Below are 22,282 nucleotides of genomic sequence, written 5' to 3'. Positions count from 1 at the left end.
TTAATTCTAAAATTTATATCTATTTTTCTATTATCATATGCATTTTTGTCTAGATTGAGAAAAACAAAATCCGAAAAAGAAAAGAAGAAGAGTCCAACAATGTCGGGGATCAATGATAAATTTTTTAAATAAACTCTAATATTTGTTAGTATAATTCAAATGATCAAAAGCATTTTTACAATAATCACTTCAAGCAGCTTTTAACAATGTTTAAATAATATAACAGTATTTAATTAGAATGTTTTTTTTATATAATATTAAGAAGTGAAATTTAAAAATATTAATGCATCCATTCAAATAATATTCAAATCATAGTATGCTAAATAATAATTATTTTTATTTTTAAAAAATAAGAAATGAAAATAATAAAATAATAATAATTCATCACAAATTAAGATAAATTTCACTCAACTCCTATAAAATTTGGATTAAATATATTTAATCAGTTTCCTAATTTTAAATTAAAAGGGAGGTATAACAAATAAGAAGGGTAGGTATGCCTTCAAGAAATTTCAAACTAATAGAAATTAAATATATTTATTTCAATATCATGGGAGACAATGAAATTAACCCTTACAAATTAATAATATTATAATTATTTTCAAATATTTTACCCTATTTTTATTTTTTAAAATATATATAAATTTATTTTTACTATTTTATTAAATTTTGTCTCATTTATTATTTAAATTTGAATATAAATATAATTAAAAAAAATTAAAAAAAAAAAACATTATAAATGGATTCCAAATCATACAATCCTATAAATCCAAGTCTAATTTAATCAATCCAGACTCAAGCTTAGTTTTGAAAAATGAAGTTCGATTAAGCTTTCGGATCGAGTTGAACATAGATTGATTGTTTTTTAATTTAAGTTGAGCTTCAATCAAATAACCCTTAACCAGTCCAAGTTACAGCCCTATTAACAATGCATCGTGGACCATGCTTGCCATTTGAAAATTCACCCAATCAAATAACCTAATAAGAACTTAGGCACTGGTGAGGGGGAGTCCTCATTCCTATAAAGTTCCTTTTACATTAGTCAACAGCACTTTCTTTATGGTATTTAAATTTCATGCAACAAAAGACGAATAAGGGAGGAATTCAATCATTCATACTGGACATATGAAGTTTTACCTCGGGTTTTTCACATGAAGCAACATGAAGACAATTGACGTGAATATACAGGAAGAACCAACAAAAATGTATGCTATCCCAAGGAAGTTATTCTTTCCTCCCAACCAAGAGGATGTGGAAAGAACAAGCTTTTTCTTCCCACCAAAACTGTACGTGTTGTAGTTGTTACTGAGGTGAACAACAATAACATCATCTGCATCTATATCCTCTTCAATTCTTCCATATAACTTTCGGAAGCTAGGGAGTGCTGCAGTACGCATCCATACAATAAGATCCTCTTGATCGCTCAGCTGATTGATGTGATCCATTGCGGCCCAGCAGCCCCCAGCAAAAGCAAAAAAAGAGTGTTAAAATCAGAAGAATTTGTCAACCTCAGGTTTCAGCTGGAAATGTAATAAATAAATAAAAATAATAGAATCTACAATGTATGGAGAAGCTCATCAGGGCTATATTTCTCTCCACTTTATTTGCAATTGCAATCCAATACATTGGAAGGGTTTTGGTGTTGATTTTGGGCCTAGAATGAAAAATCCTAGGATGGTACTAGTCTAGGATTGTTCCATGCTCTTGCACATGATCACTGAATGTAAATGGTTTCAAAACCATATGATACTGCTATGCTGTCACCAACATTAGATGAAATATAGGTTTTAGTGATGGCACTACAAAAGGAAGATAAATATTCATAATTGTTTTTTTACTTTTTAAACCAAAAGAAAAAAAAATCGTATTAAAGTAAACAAAGAGTGTGAGTTAGTAGCCCATATGTATGCAAGGTATACACATAAAATAGAAAATAAAATTCAGAATTTTAAAGAAACTAAGAAGTCTATGAACCCAAAGCCTACTGTGCTACTCCAAAGAAAGGGCTTTGCTGATATACAACTTTGGTTTCACTGTAAAAACCTCTTTTTCTTCAAAAGCCTCCAATTTCTTTTCCAGATGCACCACAAAATAGCATGTGGCAATGCCACTGTATTTGAAACATCAGTCCATCAATCCACTGAGCTTTTACCCACCATAACCCAGAGAGAGATAGAAGTTCTACATATCCATTACCACTTTCCAATGCACAGTGGTAGTCAGCCAACTCCAGAACCAACATATTCTACACCTCTTTGGCTAGGAAAGTACTTTCTATCCTGGGAGACAAACTAAAAAGGAGAAGGAGATTCACAAAAAAGAAAAGCCCCATTCAAACTCCTGTGCCAATTAACTTTTTCTTCCCTACATCTATTTATCTTTGTCAAATAGAGCTGTTAAAGACAAAATCAACCCTACCCAACTCCTAACAAAAGAAACTTTTACAAAGTAGTATATCACAACTTTTACAATCACCCTCTTGTGCCTCACAGCTCACATTGTCATGTGCACATGCCTCTGTAGCTAAAGCAATTTCATAAAAGTTTGCAAAGCACTCCATAATAGGGATCTCCCCATGCTAAGCATCCAGCCAATAACTCATTTTACATTCAGCCAATGAAAGAACTTTATGACTTCATCAGATTAAAATAATTTGCCTCCCTCCTGAAAGGTACACTATTTCAGCCACTTAAAACTCCTTTTCAAACTTCCCATCACCAAATTCCAAACTCATCTACCTTTAGAAAAGCAACCAACTAAAATCCAAAATAAAAGAAAATCCCAAGTGATGCATTCCAAGGCTGTTAGCTAGCACGTCCAAATGCATATGACCCATTAGGAGAGCACTCATCTTATTCAATTAACATTATGGCTGCTTCAAACTAGCGCAACCCTCCTCTTAAAAATATAAGTTGCTCAGCATTTACGGATTAAAACACAGCTATCATCCACATAGAAGTAAATAATATGTGCTCTCTCCTCAGCTATTGCCCCAGCCACTTCAGGACCTTTTTACAAAGTTCTTTCGCCCATCCTTAGCATTGGTCCACAAAAAGCCTCCACAATGACCATAAACAAACGCAGAAAGAGAGGATCTCTTTGCCTTAATCCTCTTAAAATTTTCTATAGAAGGCCACAAGAAAACCCATCCACCACAACAAAGAACAACATTGTTGAAATACAAAAGAACAATCTACCTGCTCCACTTATAAGAACAACATTATCAAAATGCAAGTATTTCATCTCACTTATCCCCAAGGGCCATCTTCCTCAACAAGCAAGGAAGAAATTCCCAATTTACAAGGTTATAAGGCATCTAAACATCCAGCTCACAAATTAGCCAGGAGCTGATTTCTCAATATAATGTCCAAACATTTGTTAGCCGGGCAAATACTGCATCCAAGATTTGCTTCTCATCCACATACTTTTAGTATTCAAATAAACCACATTCCCATACTTTTCTCCAGATCCCAGCTAACAACTCAGAAACAATCTCACACAAATATCCCACAGGACTTCTGGGACAATGGTCTTTGATCTGGCCTACCCTTTCTCAGAAGTTAACGAACAGAAAAGTATTCCAAATTTCTTAAAATGACATCTCTTGTAAAACTACATCATTATCTCCATAATCTTCATAAATATTTATAGGTTATTAAGATTTGATGATCAAAGAAACAAGATGAGAAAATATGGTACAGCTACCACAAGTGGGATGGTTACAAAAATATACCGCAAGTCATAAACAAGTGGTGCTAAATTAAAGAATTAGATATTATGCTTTAAGGGACCTAGAGACTTGGAAAGGATGAACTGATAAACTGTTGCAGACGGAAAAGACTTACAGGAATCCTTGGATCTAGCTTTCCACCTCCAATCAAAGTCCCATTCTGGAAATTGAAGGGATACACTTCCTTGCCAAATTTGTGATCCCGGTCACTCTTCCATGCAATGTTTTTCCTGTTAATTTTCATTTCCTCTGACCTTCGGACAAAGTTAAATGTGTCATTAAACAAACTCCAAGCTATCAACCCACAAGGGACAATTGGGAGACCATTGTTCAATTGTTCAGGTTTACAGGAACTTGTGTCATTGTACTTCAGTCCATGCAGGAGCTGCTGATCGCTTCTGCTTTTGACATACCTGGAAAATATTTGAAAATTCTTGAAGCACAGAATGGAAGCATGAAGTGAAAGAACAATGTTAAAAATTAGAGGTACAGACTGCAGGCTGCTGTAAGAAATTCCATGATAATTCCTAAATGAATTTATGGCAGCAGTAGAGCTCATTATCAAAATCTTTAAAACAGGAGGTGGAAATGGAATAAAAACACATTCAAGAAATGAACACAAAATATAAATAGAACAAGGCAAACAAGTAAATTTTAAATCAACATAAACAAAAGGGCTCCTCACTGCATAAGAAGTGGAAATGGAATAACTCTCACCGGCGGTGGTTCTGATAGAAGTTATCAAGTTGGTAGTAGACGGAAATCGGAGCTTTCATATGTTTGTGCACCTACAAAATCAAAGAAGCGATCTTCAATTCTTGGAGGATAAGTTATTGATCTATAATCAACTTAGCAATCTTGATACAGAGCACTTGTAACTCCTACTGGCCAAAGCCAACAATAACATAAATGGTCAGGCTATCAGCAATACTTGTACTCCTGCGACTTGTAAACTTGTTGATCTACTCCCTACATCTCCAGATATTACTTATGCCAGGAATGTTATTAATAAGCTCATCATTCTTCTTATGATAGAGGAATCTTCTACTTTTGGCATGAACATTTGAAGACCAGGGGTTTCAAAGATGTTGACTAGAAAGGTCCATTTCATGACTGTTCATTTGCCTCCAATAAAGCAAACAGCAGTTATATGATCAGGAGCAAAGGCAGAATAACATGGCTGATGGTTAGTTTGAGCTATTGCTTCTGTAGTTGAATTTTAAGTTGGATGCCACTAGGTTATCCCCAGGAAAGTTTTGTCTTTACTTGAGAAAGATGTCTCTCCTAAAAGGGTGTCTTCAATTTAATCAACAGCCAAGTCCAAGACCAGAAGAGAGACTCTTACCACCACGAGGAAATTGAAGCTATCAAAAAACTAACATATGTCTCATATCAATGTTCAAGTTTCAACATGACCACATGAAACCTGCTACAGTGAGACCGGCAGACCATAGCTAGGTAGAGATATCTATTTGACTATGCTCATACAGAACTTGAGATATGATAAACTTAGGACTCCCATACATAAGATCACTGATCTAAATAAACTTGCAAGCCCCTCTTTCTTCTTAAGTTAAGTGGAAAGGCTATGCAATCCGGATCAAGTCTTACCACTTGAAAGGGAGATTATGTTTTTAATGAAATACCCTTTAAATCTTGTTTCATGAATCAAGATGAAATCTATAATATAGCAAGTATGCATGGTCACTGTAAAGATCAAATTAACATCAGAGAAGAAGAAAAGAGTATCACCTTTAAGTACCGAGTACAGTTTTTGGGAATTGAGCTATCTCTGATATAAGCAACCTTGTTGCTTTGGTACTTTTCTGGTATACATTCAGCATCATAACGTTCTACAATTTCTACAACCTAGAAATAAAATGTCAGGTTAATATACTACTTGATTCTCTGCACAACAGTGAGTAATTTGAAAAAAAATAAAAAATAAGCAGCTGCTTAATATATCCATGGCAACCAAATGGGAGATTACATTTTGTGAGGCATGGAGAGAAACAAGACCAACAGGAATAAAAATGGCACCGATCAACAAAAACGTGGCAATAACCTGTAAAAAAGAAAGTTAACATCACAAAAATAAATATGAAGACCGGACTAAGGAAGATTCAGGCATAAATACTTGTGTTCAAGCACAAACCCATCCTGGTGTCAATACAGGTTTACATGCTGGGAGACTCTGCTGTGTAAATTGATATAGAGCTGCAAAACCATCATAATGAGATCACTTATATGTTAATGCAAGAAAATAAAGCAAATCATATTGAAATTAAATAATTATATGCATACACACAAACAGTGGACCTCATGATATTAAATTAGCAAGAACCAAAGGAAGGAATACTAAAGACCAGTTATCTAAGACATGCTAAGGGAAATGGTCAAAAAAGTCTTGGGGAAGGATGCAGAGATTTTTAGAAAAAAATGCCAATCAGAGCATGCTCACGATGGATTTGATAAAAGATTTGCATCAGCTGTTCACCAGAAGATATGAAGAGAAAAAAATCCAAAGGAATTGCCAAATGAAGGCTAGATCCAGAGTCTCCAAACTTATATGGTAAGCTAACTCAGGGAAGCTCATTGCTGCATCTCCTCTATTTATTGTGGTCAAGGAGATTCAGCATAACTTATTTGAAGGTAGAGGAAGGACAGTTTCTGGAAGGGCTTAGTGTCATTGATAAGGATGGATTTGTTTCAAATATCATTTGTTAATGCCACTTTATTGTTTTGCATACGCAGTTGCAGGTGCCTCCATGCATTCTTGGACAATCAGACCCTAAAGTTAGTTGCAAGCCTGGAAATCAACCCAAGGAAGATTGTGAAATGAGTCAGGGTAATTGAGAAGCATAGGAGCTGGTGGTGGATTTGGAATGGAAGGTGAATGAGCTTCCCGTTAACTATCTGGGTTACATATTGATGCATCTTTCGAATCCAAAAGAATCAATGACCCGCTGAGACATGAGGTTGCCATAATGGAAAAGGGACCATATAAACCCAAAAATAATGTCAAAAAGAAGTTCCTCATCCAGGCATTAGAGAGAGGAAGATTGTGAAGAAATAAAAGAGTTTTCAAGGAAGAGGTGAGGACTTAAACTACCACCTTGTGGCTCGCAGAAATACTTGTTTAAATATAAAAGTGTAATTGGAAAATAAATTAAAAATATAAAGGATCTGTAATTATGCATTTGACAAAAGATCTGCCTCACTTGGTTTAAGAATTTTCTGGATCATATTTTACAAAAATCAGCTAACTTTAAGAGACTATCAATTAATTCATTATTCTCAGGGGTCTCTAATTCACAATTCCCCATCTCAAAACTTGAGATTTTTTATTTCACAGTTTCCAATCAAACAAAATTAAAAAATTTGACTAAAATCATGATTTATTCTTATATGACACTGAAAATGTATTGTTTTAGCATATGCCTGTTTTTAGTTGGTAAAAGTGTATCGCATTCGTCTTCTGCATCTTATTTTTAAGACCTTTAATACATAATCACCCAAAATACCAAGACTTGAACAGACATGCAATGGAAATTATTTTGGCCCATAGGGTTTTACATATGAATTTGTATCATCTTGAATGGAGGCATCTCACAAAATTGGAATGGTCATTGATTGTGAAAAATTGAAAAAGAGACCTTTCATCCTTTCACAATGGACCCATTCAAATTTCATAGGATATCTAAAAGAACCAAATTTTTTAACAAGAATTCCAAAAAGAAATTTCACCTCTTGGCTGCCCTGAATGGAGGGAAACTGGTCGGCCTTCAATACCAACCGCTGAGGCACTCCCTCCATCTGCATCCATTGATTCCAAATTTCAGCTCAACCAGTGCTGCCCCCAAAATTTCAGTCCTAGTGACAATTGCAACAAGGGAAATCCCTGTTCAAGAGATTTGCACCAAAAATGGAAGTGTTGTCAAAAGCAAAAGGCGACATCAAGGTGATAAGACTCCTTTAGCCTAAGGCAAAAGGCAAAAAACAAGGCAATAGCCTAACTATAGTAAGACAATAAAAAACATACATATATTTACCTATTTGATACTTAACCAATATAAGTGTTGTCTTCAATAATCAACACTATTAATTTTTCATCATTCATGATGTCTTATAAAATTAAAAAAATAGTAATAATTATTAAAAGTGTTAAATATTATACCCTATATCATAAAAAACATTATATTGTTTAGAGATATTCATCATGTCTAAATGCATATTCTAATTTTTCAAACATCTAGACAACAAAACAAAAAAATAAAATAAAATAAAATAAGAGATTGAACATTCTAGAGAAACTTTAGGCATCATCATCATAGTCATCATTGAAATTAAAATTCGCTTCCATCAAGACTAGATTGATAGTCATCCATCTTATCATCTCCATGATTGATAATATAATATTTCATCTTATACTTTGTTTAATCCAATGTTAGATTGAATAAAATTATAATCTAAGTATGTTTAATCTTAACTCATGATCAAATGCGAGGTTGCCTGTATGCCTTACACCTTATCCCAAGGTGATTGCCCAGGCGTTGCCTCTTTGAAGTCACCTTGCCTGGGTCTTCAAGAGGCAACTTTTATCTACCTCACCTGGCCTGATGGCCTAAGCGAGCCAGGCGAATGCCTTTGATAACACTGAAAAATGAGAACCACATTTATAGGCTTATTTAAAGCCAATTCAGTTAAACATGCTGCTGTAGCCAACTGTTACCCTGACTCTAATTTGGTTGCTGAGAAAACTGGGGAAAAGAAGATAAGCAAAATAAACTTTGGACCTTGTAATTTATGTTGTCCTATTAGACCCAATCCCCTTAAATTCTCTGTTTTCATAGGTTGTACACAACCAAAAATCATTTCTTCAACTTCTCAATTCCTTTTATTTTCCTACATTTTCACGGCAAGAAAACATTCACAAAAAAAAATGTCAAATTGACAAAATCAAGGATAGAATCTAATGTCAGATGCTAGTTGAATAGTTGTAAACATTGAATCAAGTGTTCTAAGCCAACTGAGTAGAGTTGAATTATGCTCAATATATCAATTTACTCCTGCAATTTCTCGTACGAAAAGCAAAGAAAATTAAATTCTGGATTTACGTTTTCGAAACATAGAAACTTACCTCGATTGACGAAATAAGGGCATCAGGGGTCAATTAGTGACGTCCGCTCCCTTTTCTCTACAACCACATTTCAATCTCTCTTGTTTCCCCGTATTTTTTCAGTAGGCTAACAGAGAGCAAAGAATCGCACCAGGAAAATCAACTCAAATTTTTCATTGATTCCTGACTTTGACCGGTCCGATTAGAACCGGATCATAGGAAAAAAAAAAAGGTAGAGAGAGAGATTGGATTGCTTGGATGGAGAGGAAACGGGAATCTAGATTTGATTCCAGGCTTGAAGAGAAGCAAGCTCTGCAGAATCCGAAGGAGAGTGATGAAGACAAGTGCTATCGTGCACCGAATGTGTGGTGCGGCTAACCTGCACCCCAACCAGGTCTTATTTGGTGTCTTGCCACCTGAGGCGTTCCCGATCAATGGGAGCTTCGACCCGCAATTTTGTCGCCTCGCTTTTTCGGGCAAAGGTGCTTCTACCTAATTTGAACGGATTTTTTTTTTCAATATTATTTTTAAAAAGTAAATATAAATATATAAGAACATATTGGAAAACTATTTTAAAGAAGAATTTTCAATTTTCTAAAACAAAAAAATTGAAAAATACTTTTGACAATCAGAAATTGTTTCCTATTTTTTTTCTCACAAAATAAAAAATAGGGTATTTTCAAAAACCATAGTTTAATTATTTTTAGAATTATTTTAAAAAATAATTATACAAATATATATAATTATTAAAAACAAAACTATGGACATAAAAATTATTTTTAAAATATTTTAAATTTTTAAACAAACTTTTATTTTATAAAATATTATAAAACAATTTTTAAAAACTATTCTTAAAAATTATTTTTTTAAAAATAATTATCAAATAAAACCTAAAACTTCATGAACATTTTACATACTATTCCTTAGGTTTTCTTTTTCTTTTTTTTACTATTTTATATCAAAGATTATTTAAATTACTTTAAGCTAAATTGTCCTAAAATATGACATGAAACCATGACGAAATAAAAATAGATAGAAAAATAATGGATAGTTGTTGCTTCTGGGAACCTTCCTCTAATCAAAGAAGGGGAACCTTCCTATTTATGACGCTTTTTAATTGTTTAAATTAGTTAATTTTTGTTAAAATTTTTATTTTTAACTCAAATTCAGTGTTTAAGTGTTGAATAATTTTTTTGTATTATCTTTTATTCAAATTTCACACAAACTCTTTTAAAAAAAAAATCAAATAAGAGAAACAAATACAACCTTATTATATAGAATTTAATAAGACACGATTCAAACTCGTAAGTTATAATATTTACCCATTATCCTATCCAATATATCTCATTGAAGGTAACTTTTAAGTGGATGTTCGTTTCAAAAGGTTGAAGAAGTTGTTTGGTAAATAATTTAATGATTTAATTCAAGTTAAAAAGATTATGGTTTTCGGGTATCCAATGAACTAATCTCTCAAATCAAACAGTGATTTTAGGAAAACGTTTCTAACATTTTTAATACTAAAATTCATTTGATAGTGATTTTAGGAAATGTTTTTAAATTTTTTAACACTTAAAATTTTTTATCATTTAAGTATTAGATAGACTAAAAACATTTTTTAAAATCATTACTAAATGCAATTTTAAAGTGTATTTAACTGTGATTTTTAATGAAGTGTTTTTAACATCTTTAATACTTAAAAGATAAAAATTTTCAAGTGTTAAAAAAATTATAAATACTTATTAAAATCACTACCAAAATGATTATAGAAAGTATTTCTGGTCTTTTTTTTATGCTTGAAGGATAAAAAATTTTAAGTATTAAAAATATTAGAAACACTTTCTAAATTTACTGTCAAACGCATTGATACTAATTCATGAAAGCATTTCTAATATTTCTAAATACTTGAAAGAAAAAAAAAATAAATGTTAAATGTTGGTAATATTTCCTAAAAACTTTATTAAACGAAATCTTAATCATAAAATTTTAAAAGTATTAAAAAGATTATAAACTGCCAAACGGACTCTATATAGATTAAACATGTTTGATAAAATAACTTAATATTATAATTTAAAGTAAAAAATAATTTTAAGATTAACTTAATATTTACTATAATTGATTAGTTTTACGAGTATAAAGTTGGAATAAGAATAAAAATGTATTTTTGTTGACAAAAGATTGGGAATAAAATGTAATTAAAAAGGAGAAGAAAAAATAAAGGAAAAAAAAAACATATTTTGGATTCTTTGCATTCCCATTAACAGGCTAATATTAGAAGTGAATGAACACATTTTTTGAAAAATAAAATAATTTAGCTTTTATTTAAATTATGAAGTTATGAAACAAAATTGCCATATTTGATAATTAAATAATAATTAATAATTGTAATTAGTTAATTACCTTCCAAATATCTTTCTATATTCACTCTTACATGACATGGCCAGGAAGGGATCATGGTGAAGGGAAGGCTGATCATCCACATTCTTACTTTGGGCTTAAACCTTCATCTAACATGCTCAAAACTTCACTCTCGCTAAATCTCCTCAACCGTTTCCCTCTAAAATTCAAAAACTTTCCCACCATCCAAACACAACCATTCAGCAGCTCCTTCTCCTCTCTCTTAGACCTCTGCACCAAACCACAGCTTCTTCAACAAGTACATGCCAGGTTCATCCTCCATGGCCTCCACCAGAACCCCTTGCTCTCGTCCAAACTCATTAACTGTTATGCCAATCTGGGCCACCTCAATCTCTCCCAACAAGTTTTCATTTCTATCTCCAACCCAGATTCGGTTGTCCACAACGCAATCCTCAGAAACCTTTCAAAGTTTGGTGAATCCAAGAAAGCCCTTTTGGTGTACCAAGAAATGGTTATGAAATGTATGTATCCAGATGAAGGTACCTACCCTTTTGTGTTGAATTCCTGTTCTCGTCTCTCGGATGTTGAATACGGAAAAAGGGTTCACGGGCAGGTGGTTAAACTGGGCTTTGATTCTTACGATTTGGTGGGTAATGCTTTGGTGGAAATGTACCGGCGTTGTGGAGATTCTGGGAATTTGCAAGAACCGGTGGAGGGAGAGGCTATTAACGATTTGGCTTATTGGAATTCTTTAATTTTTGAGGCTTATCAAAATGGAAATGCTCAAGAGAGCTTTCGGGTTTTCAAGAGGATGAGAATGCAGAGACTTGAACCGGATTCAGTTACTGTAATCAATTTGTTAAGATCCAGCGTGGTTTTGAATTCATTGAAAGCAGGAAAATTTATTCACTGTTTGGTTGTTGTGGGCTACCTGTGTGAAAATTTGTCTGTGAATACTGCTCTGTTGAGTATGTACTCTAAATTCAGCAGTTTGGAGGATGCCAGGTTGTCATTCGAGAAAATGCCTGAAAGGGACTGTGTTGTGTGGAATATAATGATATCAGCATATTCCCAAAATAGACACCCTAAGGAAACCCTGGAACTTTTAATCCAGATGGGGAGATGTGGGGTTAGAGCCGATTTGTTTACTGCAATTCCAGCTACGTCTTCCATTGCAGAACTGAAATGTCTTGCATGGGGAAAACAAATGCATGCCCATGTGATAAGGAATGGTTTGGATTATCAAGTGTCAGTTCATAATTCTTTGATTGATATGTATTGTAAATCCAATCGATTAGAAGCTGCACAAAAAGTTTTTGATTTGGTGAAAGACAAGACTGTGGTTTCATGGAGCTCAATGATCAAAGGATATGTAAGCCATGAGAGATCTCATGATGCTTTGTCACTCTTCACCAAGATGAAATTGGATGGTTTTAAAGTTGATTGTGTTACAATAATTAATGTCTTGCCCGCATGCGTGAATCTGGGGGCATTAGAACAAGTGAAATACCTTCATGGATATTCAGTCAAATCCGGTCTAAACTCAACATCTTCCATGAATTCAGCACTCCTCATAAGCTATGCAAAATGTGGGTGCATAGATATGGCAAGGAACCTCTTTGATGAAGAGGAACTAGATGGTAAGGATGTGATCACTTGGAACTCTATGATCAGTGCATATTCAAAGCATGGAGAGTGGTCTGAATGCTTTGTGCTGTACAACAAAATGAAGCAATCAGGACTGAAACCAGATCGAGTAACCTTTCTTGGGTTATTGACTGCTTGTGTTAATTCAGGTCTTGTGAGAAAAGGGTGGGAGTGTTTGAAGGAGATGACAGAAACCTATGGCTACCAACCCAACCAGGAACACTATGCTTGCATGGTGGATCTTCTAGGGCGGGCAGGACATATCAGTGAAGCTGAAGAGCTAATAAAAACTATGCCCTTCAAACCTGATGCTCGGGTTTGGGGCTCATTGTTGAGCGCTTGTAAGATGCATTCAGAAACAGGACTTGCAGTATTTGCAGCTGAGAAGCTCGTAAGTATGGAACCAAAAAATGCCGGAAACTACATTTTGCTCTCTAACATCTATGCTGCAGCAGGGAAGTGGGATGGAGTTGCTAAGATGAGAAGTTTTCTTAGGGATAGTGGTTTGAAGAAAACCCCTGGCTGTAGCTGGCTGGAGATAAATGGGCAGGTGCATGAATTTCGTGTTGCTGATCGATCTCATCCAATGTCGGTCAAGATATATACCATCTTAGGAAATCTGGAGCTGGAAATCAAGGAGGCTAGAGATTCGGGAAGACAATCTTGGAACTGATCTTGGCCTTGGAGAGAGCAGAGATCAGAGTTCACCTCAGGACAGACAACACAGGAAATAGTACATGTCGAGGTTGGAACACATGAGCAACTAATTTTTTAAAAGCTTAAAGCTTATAAGATTTGAGTACATAATATGTATCAGAGACTCTCCAATTCTCATCAGGCATCTGGACCATCTCTGGCTGCCATTTTTTTTTGTCTGATTGCAGGTTGGAAACATGTCGAGTTTTATACTACCATAATGCTAACCCATAGAGAATGTTTCTTTGCACTAATTCATAGTTCATACTAATGTTTTAAGAAACAATTTTAATTGTATCACATTTACTTCGTATGCTGTTTCTTCTCAACGTTGAAGAAAATTGCCATTTTCAGGATTCATCTTCTGTTATTTGTCTATGGAAGATGTGTAATTGAACCTTAGTTTTGAATTACCTTTCACATGAGGAACAGTACAACCTATGGAATTGCCACTGATGATACAAGAATTCAAGAATTCGGGTCGATGAAAATATTGGTAAACACGGGTATATAAAAAATTATGAATGTATATTTTGACAAAAAAAATCGATGATGAAATGAAAATTAAATAAAATTAAAACTCATAAAAATATTAAAAAAAATCTAAAAAATGATAGAAAAACAATAATACTTATAGAAATTGTTTTATTGATATATGTAATATATAGGTTTGAAATCTCATTAATAAATTTATAATATTATAAAATAATAAATGAATTTGAAAATACATTAATATTAAAATGATAATATATTTAATTTGAATATATTAAGGAAAAAATAAAGGATGATATTTAAATAAGTTTTTTTTATTTAAAAATGTTGATAATTTTATTTATTTTATATTTAATTAATATATAAAAATATAAAATATATAATAAGATAATTAAAATTAACTTCAAGTTTTATCTTAGTTAATTTATAATATAATATATATTAATAATTTATTAAATTTTATTTTAAAATTAACCTAAAATACATGACTTATAATATATATATATATATAATATTCCATTTGCATATTTAAACTAAATGATCATGGTGTTTCAATGTATCATTGATTTGTTTAAAGTTCTACGTTGCTGGTCTTGATGAATTAATTTTTAAAATGTAAGTGTTACAACAATCCTATGAAGTGGGAGAGAATTTTTTTTTTTTCATTTTTTTAAAATTAATTTTAAAAAAAAATGATATTATATATATATTTGTCTAAATATGAGTTATAGTCCTTATCTTATATATGATTTTTTTTCAATTTGTCTAAATATGAGCATGAGAGTGTTGTTTTATATGTCTCCGATCATGATCTAAGCTTTTAACTATTATACCAAAATTAAAAATTTAAGTGGATAACTTCATCCATCGTTTGGCCCATTAGATAAGATTTAAAAATCATAATAGGTTGATTACACTAAGAGTTTGAGCATTAAAAATCATCAATATATCGCAAATTTTTTGCCCATGCTGATTTGATATATCGCCCATATCTCCCGATAAAATCCGATAACTTTATATCCATCTTCACCGATATATTATGATATTTTCATCTCTAGTTAGACCTTGATAGGTTATGAAACTGCAATTTGTGCTCCGGCGAGGCAAAGGTCCACAGGTCTGAAGAATACCTTAGGAAGGCAAAGGAAGATATCCATCATCATAACTAGTCTAATGAATACCTCAGGAGAAAGATAATGATATATGGGGTAGTACTATTTTGCGAAGTACGGACGGAACAGGGAGCGAGAGAAAGATAAAATAAAAAAAACCAAAGGAATGTACATCAGAAAAGGTGTTCGTCGAAACCGAACCCAAAATCGAAACCATGAGGAACACCCTGTGCAGCCAAATCATGGCCATGCAGAACACCACCAGAAGAATTATACTCCTGCGGTGGCGCTGCATATTCAACCATGGCAGTCGAAGAAGGACCGCTCTCCATCATCATCATCATGGTCATCTCCTCCACTCGATCCGCCACCTTCTTCCTCAGCTCCTCAAGGGAACCCCTGAACTGCTCCAGTTCATTCAACCCCATGTTCTCAATGGGCGCGTCCCACCAAAACCCACCCTCCCCATCTCCCCCCACCGTCTCTTCTTGCTCCTTCTTCACCTCCAGCCTTCCAAGAGCCTCCAAGTATTGCCTCTGAACGTGTCCGTGCACCTGTCCCGCCGGAACAAGCGCACGAGAGTTGGTCTCGCGATGGAGGAAGCGATCGATGACAGCGTCCGCAGAGGGGTGGCCGAAGACGAAGGCCCTCCTGCCCGGAGAGAAGACGATGACGGCGGCCTCAGCACCGCACAAAACGCAGAGCTCGCCGGCCTTCTTGAAGAGTCCTGTTCGACGCTTGGAGAAGGTGACCTCCAAGGAACTTTTCTTCTCAATTTTTTTGATTTCGATCTTCTGTCTTCCCATGCTCTGTTTTTTCACCATATTTATGTTTGCCATAATTGAAGTCGACTTCGATAATGAATGTTTCTTGATGGGTTGATTGTTGTTTTATATAGATAAGAAGCAATACTTACTCTTAATAAAAGCATCTTCAAAAAGATTTTCTAAATCTTAATATAGAAATAAAATATTTCCATATACCCTAAAAATAAAAAGCTACCATATAAAATATAAAATAAAAAAATTCAAAAATATTTCCTAAATCTAAATTTAAATATTAAATATGTAAAAATTAAAAACTACTTTTTTTTTATTTGTAAAAATAAAAAATATTTTATATTCTATCTTTTTATTTTTACCAATTTAATTTTTAAATTTAGATTTAGAAAATCCTTTTTAATTTTAAATTTTATATTTTATATAGTAGCATTTATTTTTACATTATATGAAAATATTTTATTTCTAAATTTTGATTCCGAAAATCCTACTAAATTTTTTTAAAAGCTTTTTATTAGCCGTAAATATTCCCTTAAAAATAAAAAATAGTTATTACTGGTATATTTTATATGGTAGCTTTTAAAAAGAAAATATACTTTTTTTCAAATAAAAATAATTTATGTTATTTTCGTAAAATAATAAAAATTATTTTTTAAAATTTTGAAATTATATTTTGGAGATAGGTTTTTTTCTTTTCAAACTATTGCTTAAAATAATCTATTAGTGCTACTTTGGATAAATATTTTGTTTTTATTTCTTTAAAAAAAAATAGTTTTGACTTCTATATTTTATATAAAAATTATTAACTTAATTATTTTAAAAATAATTTAATAGTGCACATATTTTGTTTTTTATTTTTAAGAATAATTTTTTTGACTTCTATATTTTATATAAAAATTATGACTTAATTTTTAAAAATTTTATATAAAAAATATCAACTTAATTATTTTAAAATTTTAAAAATTTGAGTTTAAATTTTTTTAAAGCCTTAATTATTTTTAAACAACTTTGAAAAGTCATTCTACTTTTAAAGTAAATATCAAGAAGTTATTTCATTTTCTAAAGTTATTATTTTTTTATTTTTATCAATTTTATGCAGCAAATTATGGATTCCCTTTTATTGGTCTATCCAAACGGTTACACTATGAGCTTACTTGGTGAATATTATTATTTTTAAATGAAAAGTAATATATGAAAATTTAAAAAAAAATAGAAAATTATAAAATACGAATAATATTCATGAAGATAACCTCTATAAATAAATGAATATTGAATAAGTTTTATGGCTTAATATCACACTTTTCTTTTCTTTTAATTAATTTGTATTGCATAAGGAAAATTTTAAACATAAATCTTATAATTATTAATAAAAATAATAATAACAGAGACTCTTTATAAACAATGCTTCATATTGAAAATTTCACGCTTTTTATAAGCTACAGTTTTATAAAATGGTTTTTTTTTATTGAATTAATTGATTAAAATGAATGAAAAAACTTTAGGTGTAAAATTAATTCCTCTTATTTTTTAATTTGAAGAATAATTTATTTTTGATATAAATATTTTTTAATTATATATATATAATATGATCGGTTAGTTTTGCAAATGGATGATTTTATCAAATAACCTTTTATTATTATTATTAAATTACTGCACTTTTGCAAAAGCCTTTGGCTTCTCCACGTTAGATTCCCAGCATAAAAAACACTCAACTCTCAAACAGCAAACCACCTCCTATGGCTGACGCGGAGTCTCCTTCTCCTCCTCCTCCGCCTCCGGCGGATCAACCTGATCCTCCATCTTCGCCTCCTGAACTTGCCACACAACTCGATCCTACTCCTCCCGAGCCGTCCCCAACACAACCCGATCTTCCTCCTCCGCATCGATTCGACCCCAGCCGAAGTAACACTCTTTTTTAGGGTTTTGAACTTGTTTTTTGGGTTTTTTTTCTTTTGATTGTTTCTCGTGTGTGTATAAATTGGAGTTTATCGTTTCTTGTTTAGTTCAATTCAATGCAGTGTCTGATGGGTGCTAGGGTTTCTTGTTTTAGGTTTGATTGTTTAGGGACAATAGCAATTTTATTATGATGGCCCTGAGCCTTTTTAAGTTGGTTATGTACTAATGTCTTCTATCTTGGTCAAAATGTTTGCCCAAGCTAGTTGAAACTGCCCGATTTTGAAACTTTCTCAAGGGTGAAACATGAGAAAACATTTGCATTTTGTGGTAATTTAGGTCTGTTGCAACATTCTGCAGTCGCATTGATTGTATCTGGGCTTTTGTTGATTTCAACATAACAACCTCTTAGAGAATTAATGTTCCAATTCTTAATATTTATACAAAGGAACAAGGGTTATTTTTTTAATAAAAAAAAATTAATAGGATGATGGTGGCCCTTTTCTTTTGGAATGAAAGCTAAAAATGATGGTCATGTGAATTTGTAGTATAGATTGTTTGTATGACCATAGTATTAAAAGGCACAAGGCACACCTAAGGCGCAAAAGTCTCCAATAGCTTAGGCCCAAGGCGCAACACAAGGTGTGCACCTGAGTGAAGTGAAACTGGACCTAGGATGCATATCAACTTTATAAAATATGATCCAAGATCTAATACAAGCAATAAAAAAAATTAAGATTCCAAACATTTGAAAGAAGCATTCAACAAAAAAAAAAAAGTAATGAAATTATTTAAATTTCAAGAATAAAAGTGTTTAAAAAGGAAGAGTACAGCAGATGAGGTGCGCCTTTTCAATAAGGTGTGTGTCTTGTCTAGCAAGGCACTATGACTAGGGATTGGCTGCCTTGATGTGTTCTAAGCGCGCCTTAGAAAACTGTGTATGACAGTGCTCTCCTGTCAATTGATGGGCTTCCTATCCTCTCGCAGAATTGGTTCATGTAAGTGGTGGAAATCAATGGATGTTTGTTGTGTTCACAGTTTTATAAACCAAATCAAAGACTATTTCTATTGTTCTTATATATATAAAATACTTGTGTGTATGTATGCATGTATCCTTATTGAAGTTCTGTCAAATTAAGTTTCATGTGGTTAGCCTAGAAATTTCATGATAAAAATTGTAGGTTAGATTCTTTGATAAAAAAATGTAGGTTAGGTTCTCCAATGATAATATAATATCTGTGTTTTAAAAGGCTATTGAGGGTCTCAAGGCGAGGTTATGCAAATTAACCTTGATGCTGTAGCCCAAATATATGATAATTGAGGCTTAAACCTCACACTGCTGAGGCTTATAGCCTTAAGGCTAGCCTCAATATAGAGCAATAAAGGTTTTAGCCTCACCTTGTTGAGGCTTACAACCTTAAGGCTGGCCTTAATATGGAGTAATAAAGGCTTAAGCCTCACCCTATTGAGGCTTGCTATCTTGAAGCTATATCCTCAAGGCTTAAGTCCCAAAATTCAAAGGGTTTTAATGATGGGCTTTTTGTGTATGTATGTGTGTGTGTAGATATATATATATATAACCTTTTGTAGGGTTTTGATATAGATTTACAAGTTTTGTCTTCGATTGAAGACTATGATTAAACCTTATACAAAGTAAGGGCTTAATTGACCGCTATAGTGACTAAGCTCATATATAATTATTATTATTATTATTGAAGGATAAAGAAAAAAGTCATAAGAATTGATGGATGAAGAAAAAGAATAGGTGGACATTAATACTAATGAAGAGGATAATAGGGCTATTAGATATGATTACGATTTCTTGGAAAATCGTACTAATGATAGTGATGTTTTAAAGATTATTTGATGAAGTCAAAAAAAATTAAATTATAGTAGAAAGGAAGATGAATTAGAAACTATTGACAATGACAAACAATTAATTTGACTAGTAAGAATTGTGTGGTTTTCTTGTTATTCAATTTTCATCTGATTTTATTAGTATTTTTCTTTTCTTTTCTTTTTCATTATTTATTTATTTATTTTTAAAGTTGAGACTTATACCTTGTTCTGCCTCAAGGCTTTAACCTTTTCATTTGATCAAAACACCTCAGAACCACCTTTGGCCTTTTAAAAATTGAATATGATATGATCAATAAAATAGCAAGAATGTAGAACCTTTTTTGTGTCTTAACTAATCCATTGAGTTTGCCCACTAGAAATTAATTAATAATTTAGAGTTCTTACATATAAATGCGGCACGTATATTCTCCATCCCATGGTGTCTCAAACTCACTGAAATGTTATTATTAATAAGGAGTTTGGCAATGTATGATTCTAGACTTTTATGTTTCTAGCCGGAGAAATTTTTTTGATGGTCCTAATATTTAACTTATCATTTTTTGGTTCTTCTGAAGTGATTGGCATCATCAGAAGGAAGGCTTTGATTAAAGACTTAGCTGCCGTCTACCACGCAGAGTGCCTTGCATACTGTCAGGAACTTTTGGAACTCCAGAGAAAATGGGAAGAGGTTAGAAACATTACTTTATTGTTATATTTTGTGCTTGTTTTAATAATTGCGTATATTTAATTGACAGTAACAAATTGTCTCATTATTCCTGAAATTTCTTGAATATATCTCATTTAATCAAAACAACAAAAATTCCATTCATACCTTTTTAAAATAATTCCTTATATATTCCAGAACATTTGCAAATGCTTTCTGAAGTATAATTCCCAAATTATGTTTAATGATAATCGAATGTTAACACATGTTTTTTTATTTACTTAGCATGGATAACTGCTGTTACACATAAATTCATTCTTGGATTTTTGGGCAAACTATCCATGGCATTTCTCATACTAAATGCTGTGTAATTCTGATGTCAAATAATTCCTGAATGCTAAACTACGATATATTTTTGCTCTTCTGTTTTTTTTGAATCAGTTCTTAATTTTGTGGCTGTGCATGGAAATTATTTTTTATGAGTAATAAATTTTATAAATGAAAAAGAGCACTTATAAAGCATACAAAAGCAACAAGTAGGATGGCCGACTAAACATCAGAAGGGTATTGATAGAGTGTAAAAAAGGAAGACCAAGGAACCTATGAGGTACTGAACATGCAAATGATTAATATGAAAATGCTTGATATGAAAATTGTCTAGCCTCAAAGAAGAGAGCTCAGCATTTCTTGAAAAAGTATTTTATTCTGGCTGTTTCTGATACATTATAAGATGTAAACAAGGCACCAAATACCCTTGTACTGGTTTTGAAGGGCCTGTATTGGATTTTGATTGATAAAGGCCTAGTCATTCTTGGCCATCTACATTGTTTGTTAAGACATTATCAGTCTTCCCATGCGCCATTTTGAAACTCTGTTTGGAGTGAGAATAGCATCTTTGTCAGTTGTCAATCAGAAGGGTTGATAAACATTCATAGTATAACTAGCCACTTTTTTCTTGGAATCCAGAATAAAGTGATTATTGAAATGCAGAAAGACTGATTATGACAACCAGTTCTGACATCTAATTCTTCTTGAAAATGTTTGCAGCCATTTGTGAACATAAAGACTACTGAGGATTCAAGGAAAGAAACAATGAGGCCCCCCAAACGCATAAAGAAATCGCGCTAGACTCCATTTTGAATGTAAGCTTAGCACTTGCAAGTAAATTTGAATGTTGGATTTAGATCTTATCTTGAATGGCGGATATAAATCTTAAAGTGGTGCTTCAAAATTCTTGGGTGAAACTACAATGTTTTGCAATTTTGTGTCACAATCTGATTTACTGTGGGATGGGCTATGGTGGTGCCACGGACACATCCAGCAGGTTGCCAAAAAAATTGGTATTTAAGTCATTTGCACTGCACCCTGCAATTCTGGTGCTATGTAGTTGCAAGCCTTGCATTCTGTAAAATTAGAAACCAAAGTTTGCATTATTTTGTCAAGCTAAAAGTTTTCTCCAGTGCTTTATTAATTGTTTAGCTGGTAGTATTATTTGTTGTTGGAGCATTTGTGCTTATGGCTGCAGTAATAACGTTGGAGTTTCAGGACGATCCCCATCGTTGCATCAAAAGCAGCGTTGGATGACTTGGTTCTTACAGATACGAGAAGAGGCTAAACACAAGGGACCTATTTGAAATCTGTATTAGCATTGGTGTGTTAGCTAAACGCGATAGATGATATTCCTACTTATTGGAGAAGGAGATCGAGATATGAAAAAGATGCGACTTCTGGCCAAGTGAAAGCCCAAATTCAAAAATGTCTACATGATTTTGCTGTTGTTAACGACTTGTATACTGTATATTTTACATTCCTGTTTACAGATGTACTTTTAAGACAGATGCATCAATTCATATGGTAGTGATCACCCAGTCCACATCAATCTTGCCCAAATTACTGGTAACTCCAGCAGGAGTTATTACTCGGCAAACAAACATAATTTGCACATTCTGGAATTAA

General features: G+C 32.8%; 3 protein-coding genes and 1 long non-coding RNA gene across 5 annotated transcripts; 2 read left to right on the top strand and 2 right to left on the bottom strand.

Annotated features, from left to right (window-relative positions):
• Window positions 1-974: 974 nt before the first annotated feature.
• LOC100241169 (putative ALA-interacting subunit 2) lies at window positions 975-9,320 on the bottom strand. Of its 2 annotated transcripts, none has more exons than XM_002271744.5 (8): window positions 8,871-9,320; window positions 7,478-7,631; window positions 5,886-5,947; window positions 5,721-5,795; window positions 5,483-5,599; window positions 4,448-4,518; window positions 3,846-4,143; window positions 975-1,427 (listed from the first exon to the last, which is right to left on the bottom strand). In XM_002271744.5, exons 2-8 carry the CDS (start codon window positions 7,554-7,556, stop codon window positions 1,134-1,136), a joined length of 996 nt encoding a protein of 331 aa, XP_002271780.1. In that variant the 5' UTR covers window positions 7,557-7,631; window positions 8,871-9,320; the 3' UTR covers window positions 975-1,133. The 2 variants fall into 2 exon arrangements, with proteins under 2 accessions (XP_002271780.1, XP_010655690.1); XM_010657388.3 differs by having other exon boundaries at window positions 7,478-7,603; window positions 8,871-9,087.
• Window positions 8,967-13,905, top strand: LOC104880518 (pentatricopeptide repeat-containing protein At4g19191, mitochondrial). The gene has a single exon (XM_010657386.3). It carries the CDS (start codon window positions 11,278-11,280, stop codon window positions 13,522-13,524), a length of 2,247 nt encoding a protein of 748 aa, XP_010655688.2. The 5' UTR covers window positions 8,967-11,277; the 3' UTR covers window positions 13,525-13,905.
• A 1,268-nt stretch (window positions 13,906-15,173) lies between these two features.
• LOC100251432 (agamous-like MADS-box protein AGL62) lies at window positions 15,174-15,992 on the bottom strand. Its single transcript, XM_002271682.4, has one exon. The coding sequence runs from the start codon at window positions 15,988-15,990 to the stop codon at window positions 15,325-15,327; it is 666 nt and encodes a 221-aa protein (XP_002271718.3). The 5' UTR covers window positions 15,991-15,992; the 3' UTR covers window positions 15,174-15,324.
• Window positions 15,993-17,584: 1,592 nt separating this feature from the next.
• On the top strand, window positions 17,585-22,205 carry LOC100256572 (uncharacterized). Its single transcript, XR_786765.3, has 4 exons — window positions 17,585-17,832; window positions 20,238-20,350; window positions 21,374-21,468; window positions 21,872-22,205. It is a non-coding gene; the product is annotated as an uncharacterized LOC100256572 (long non-coding RNA).
• The last annotated feature ends 77 nt before the right edge of the window (window positions 22,206-22,282 follow it).

This window comes from Vitis vinifera, chromosome 10, assembly GCF_030704535.1.
Source record: "Vitis vinifera cultivar Pinot Noir 40024 chromosome 10, ASM3070453v1".
Classification (NCBI taxonomy): Eukaryota; Viridiplantae; Streptophyta; class Magnoliopsida; order Vitales; family Vitaceae; genus Vitis; species Vitis vinifera.
The sequence above is the reverse complement of the archived record's forward strand: the minus strand, read 5'-3'. Positions and strand labels throughout refer to the sequence as shown.

Coding starts and splice junctions, on each gene's coding strand:
- LOC100251432 (XM_002271682.4), bottom strand. CDS start 15,990: ATGGCAAACATAAATATGGTGAAAAAACAGAGCATGGGAAGACAGAAG.
- LOC104880518 (XM_010657386.3), top strand. CDS start 11,278: ATGACATGGCCAGGAAGGGATCATGGTGAAGGGAAGGCTGATCATCCA.
- LOC100241169 (XM_002271744.5), bottom strand. CDS start 7,556: ATGGATGCAGATGGAGGGAGTGCCTCAGCGGTTGGTATTGAAGGCCGA. Junction 5,948..7,477: donor CCATTCAGGGCAGCCAAGAG/GTGAAATTTCTT, acceptor ATGGTTTTGCAG/CTCTATATCAATTTACACAG. Junction 5,796..5,885: donor CTGTATTGACACCAGGATGG/GTTTGTGCTTGA, acceptor TCTTTTTTACAG/GTTATTGCCACGTTTTTGTT.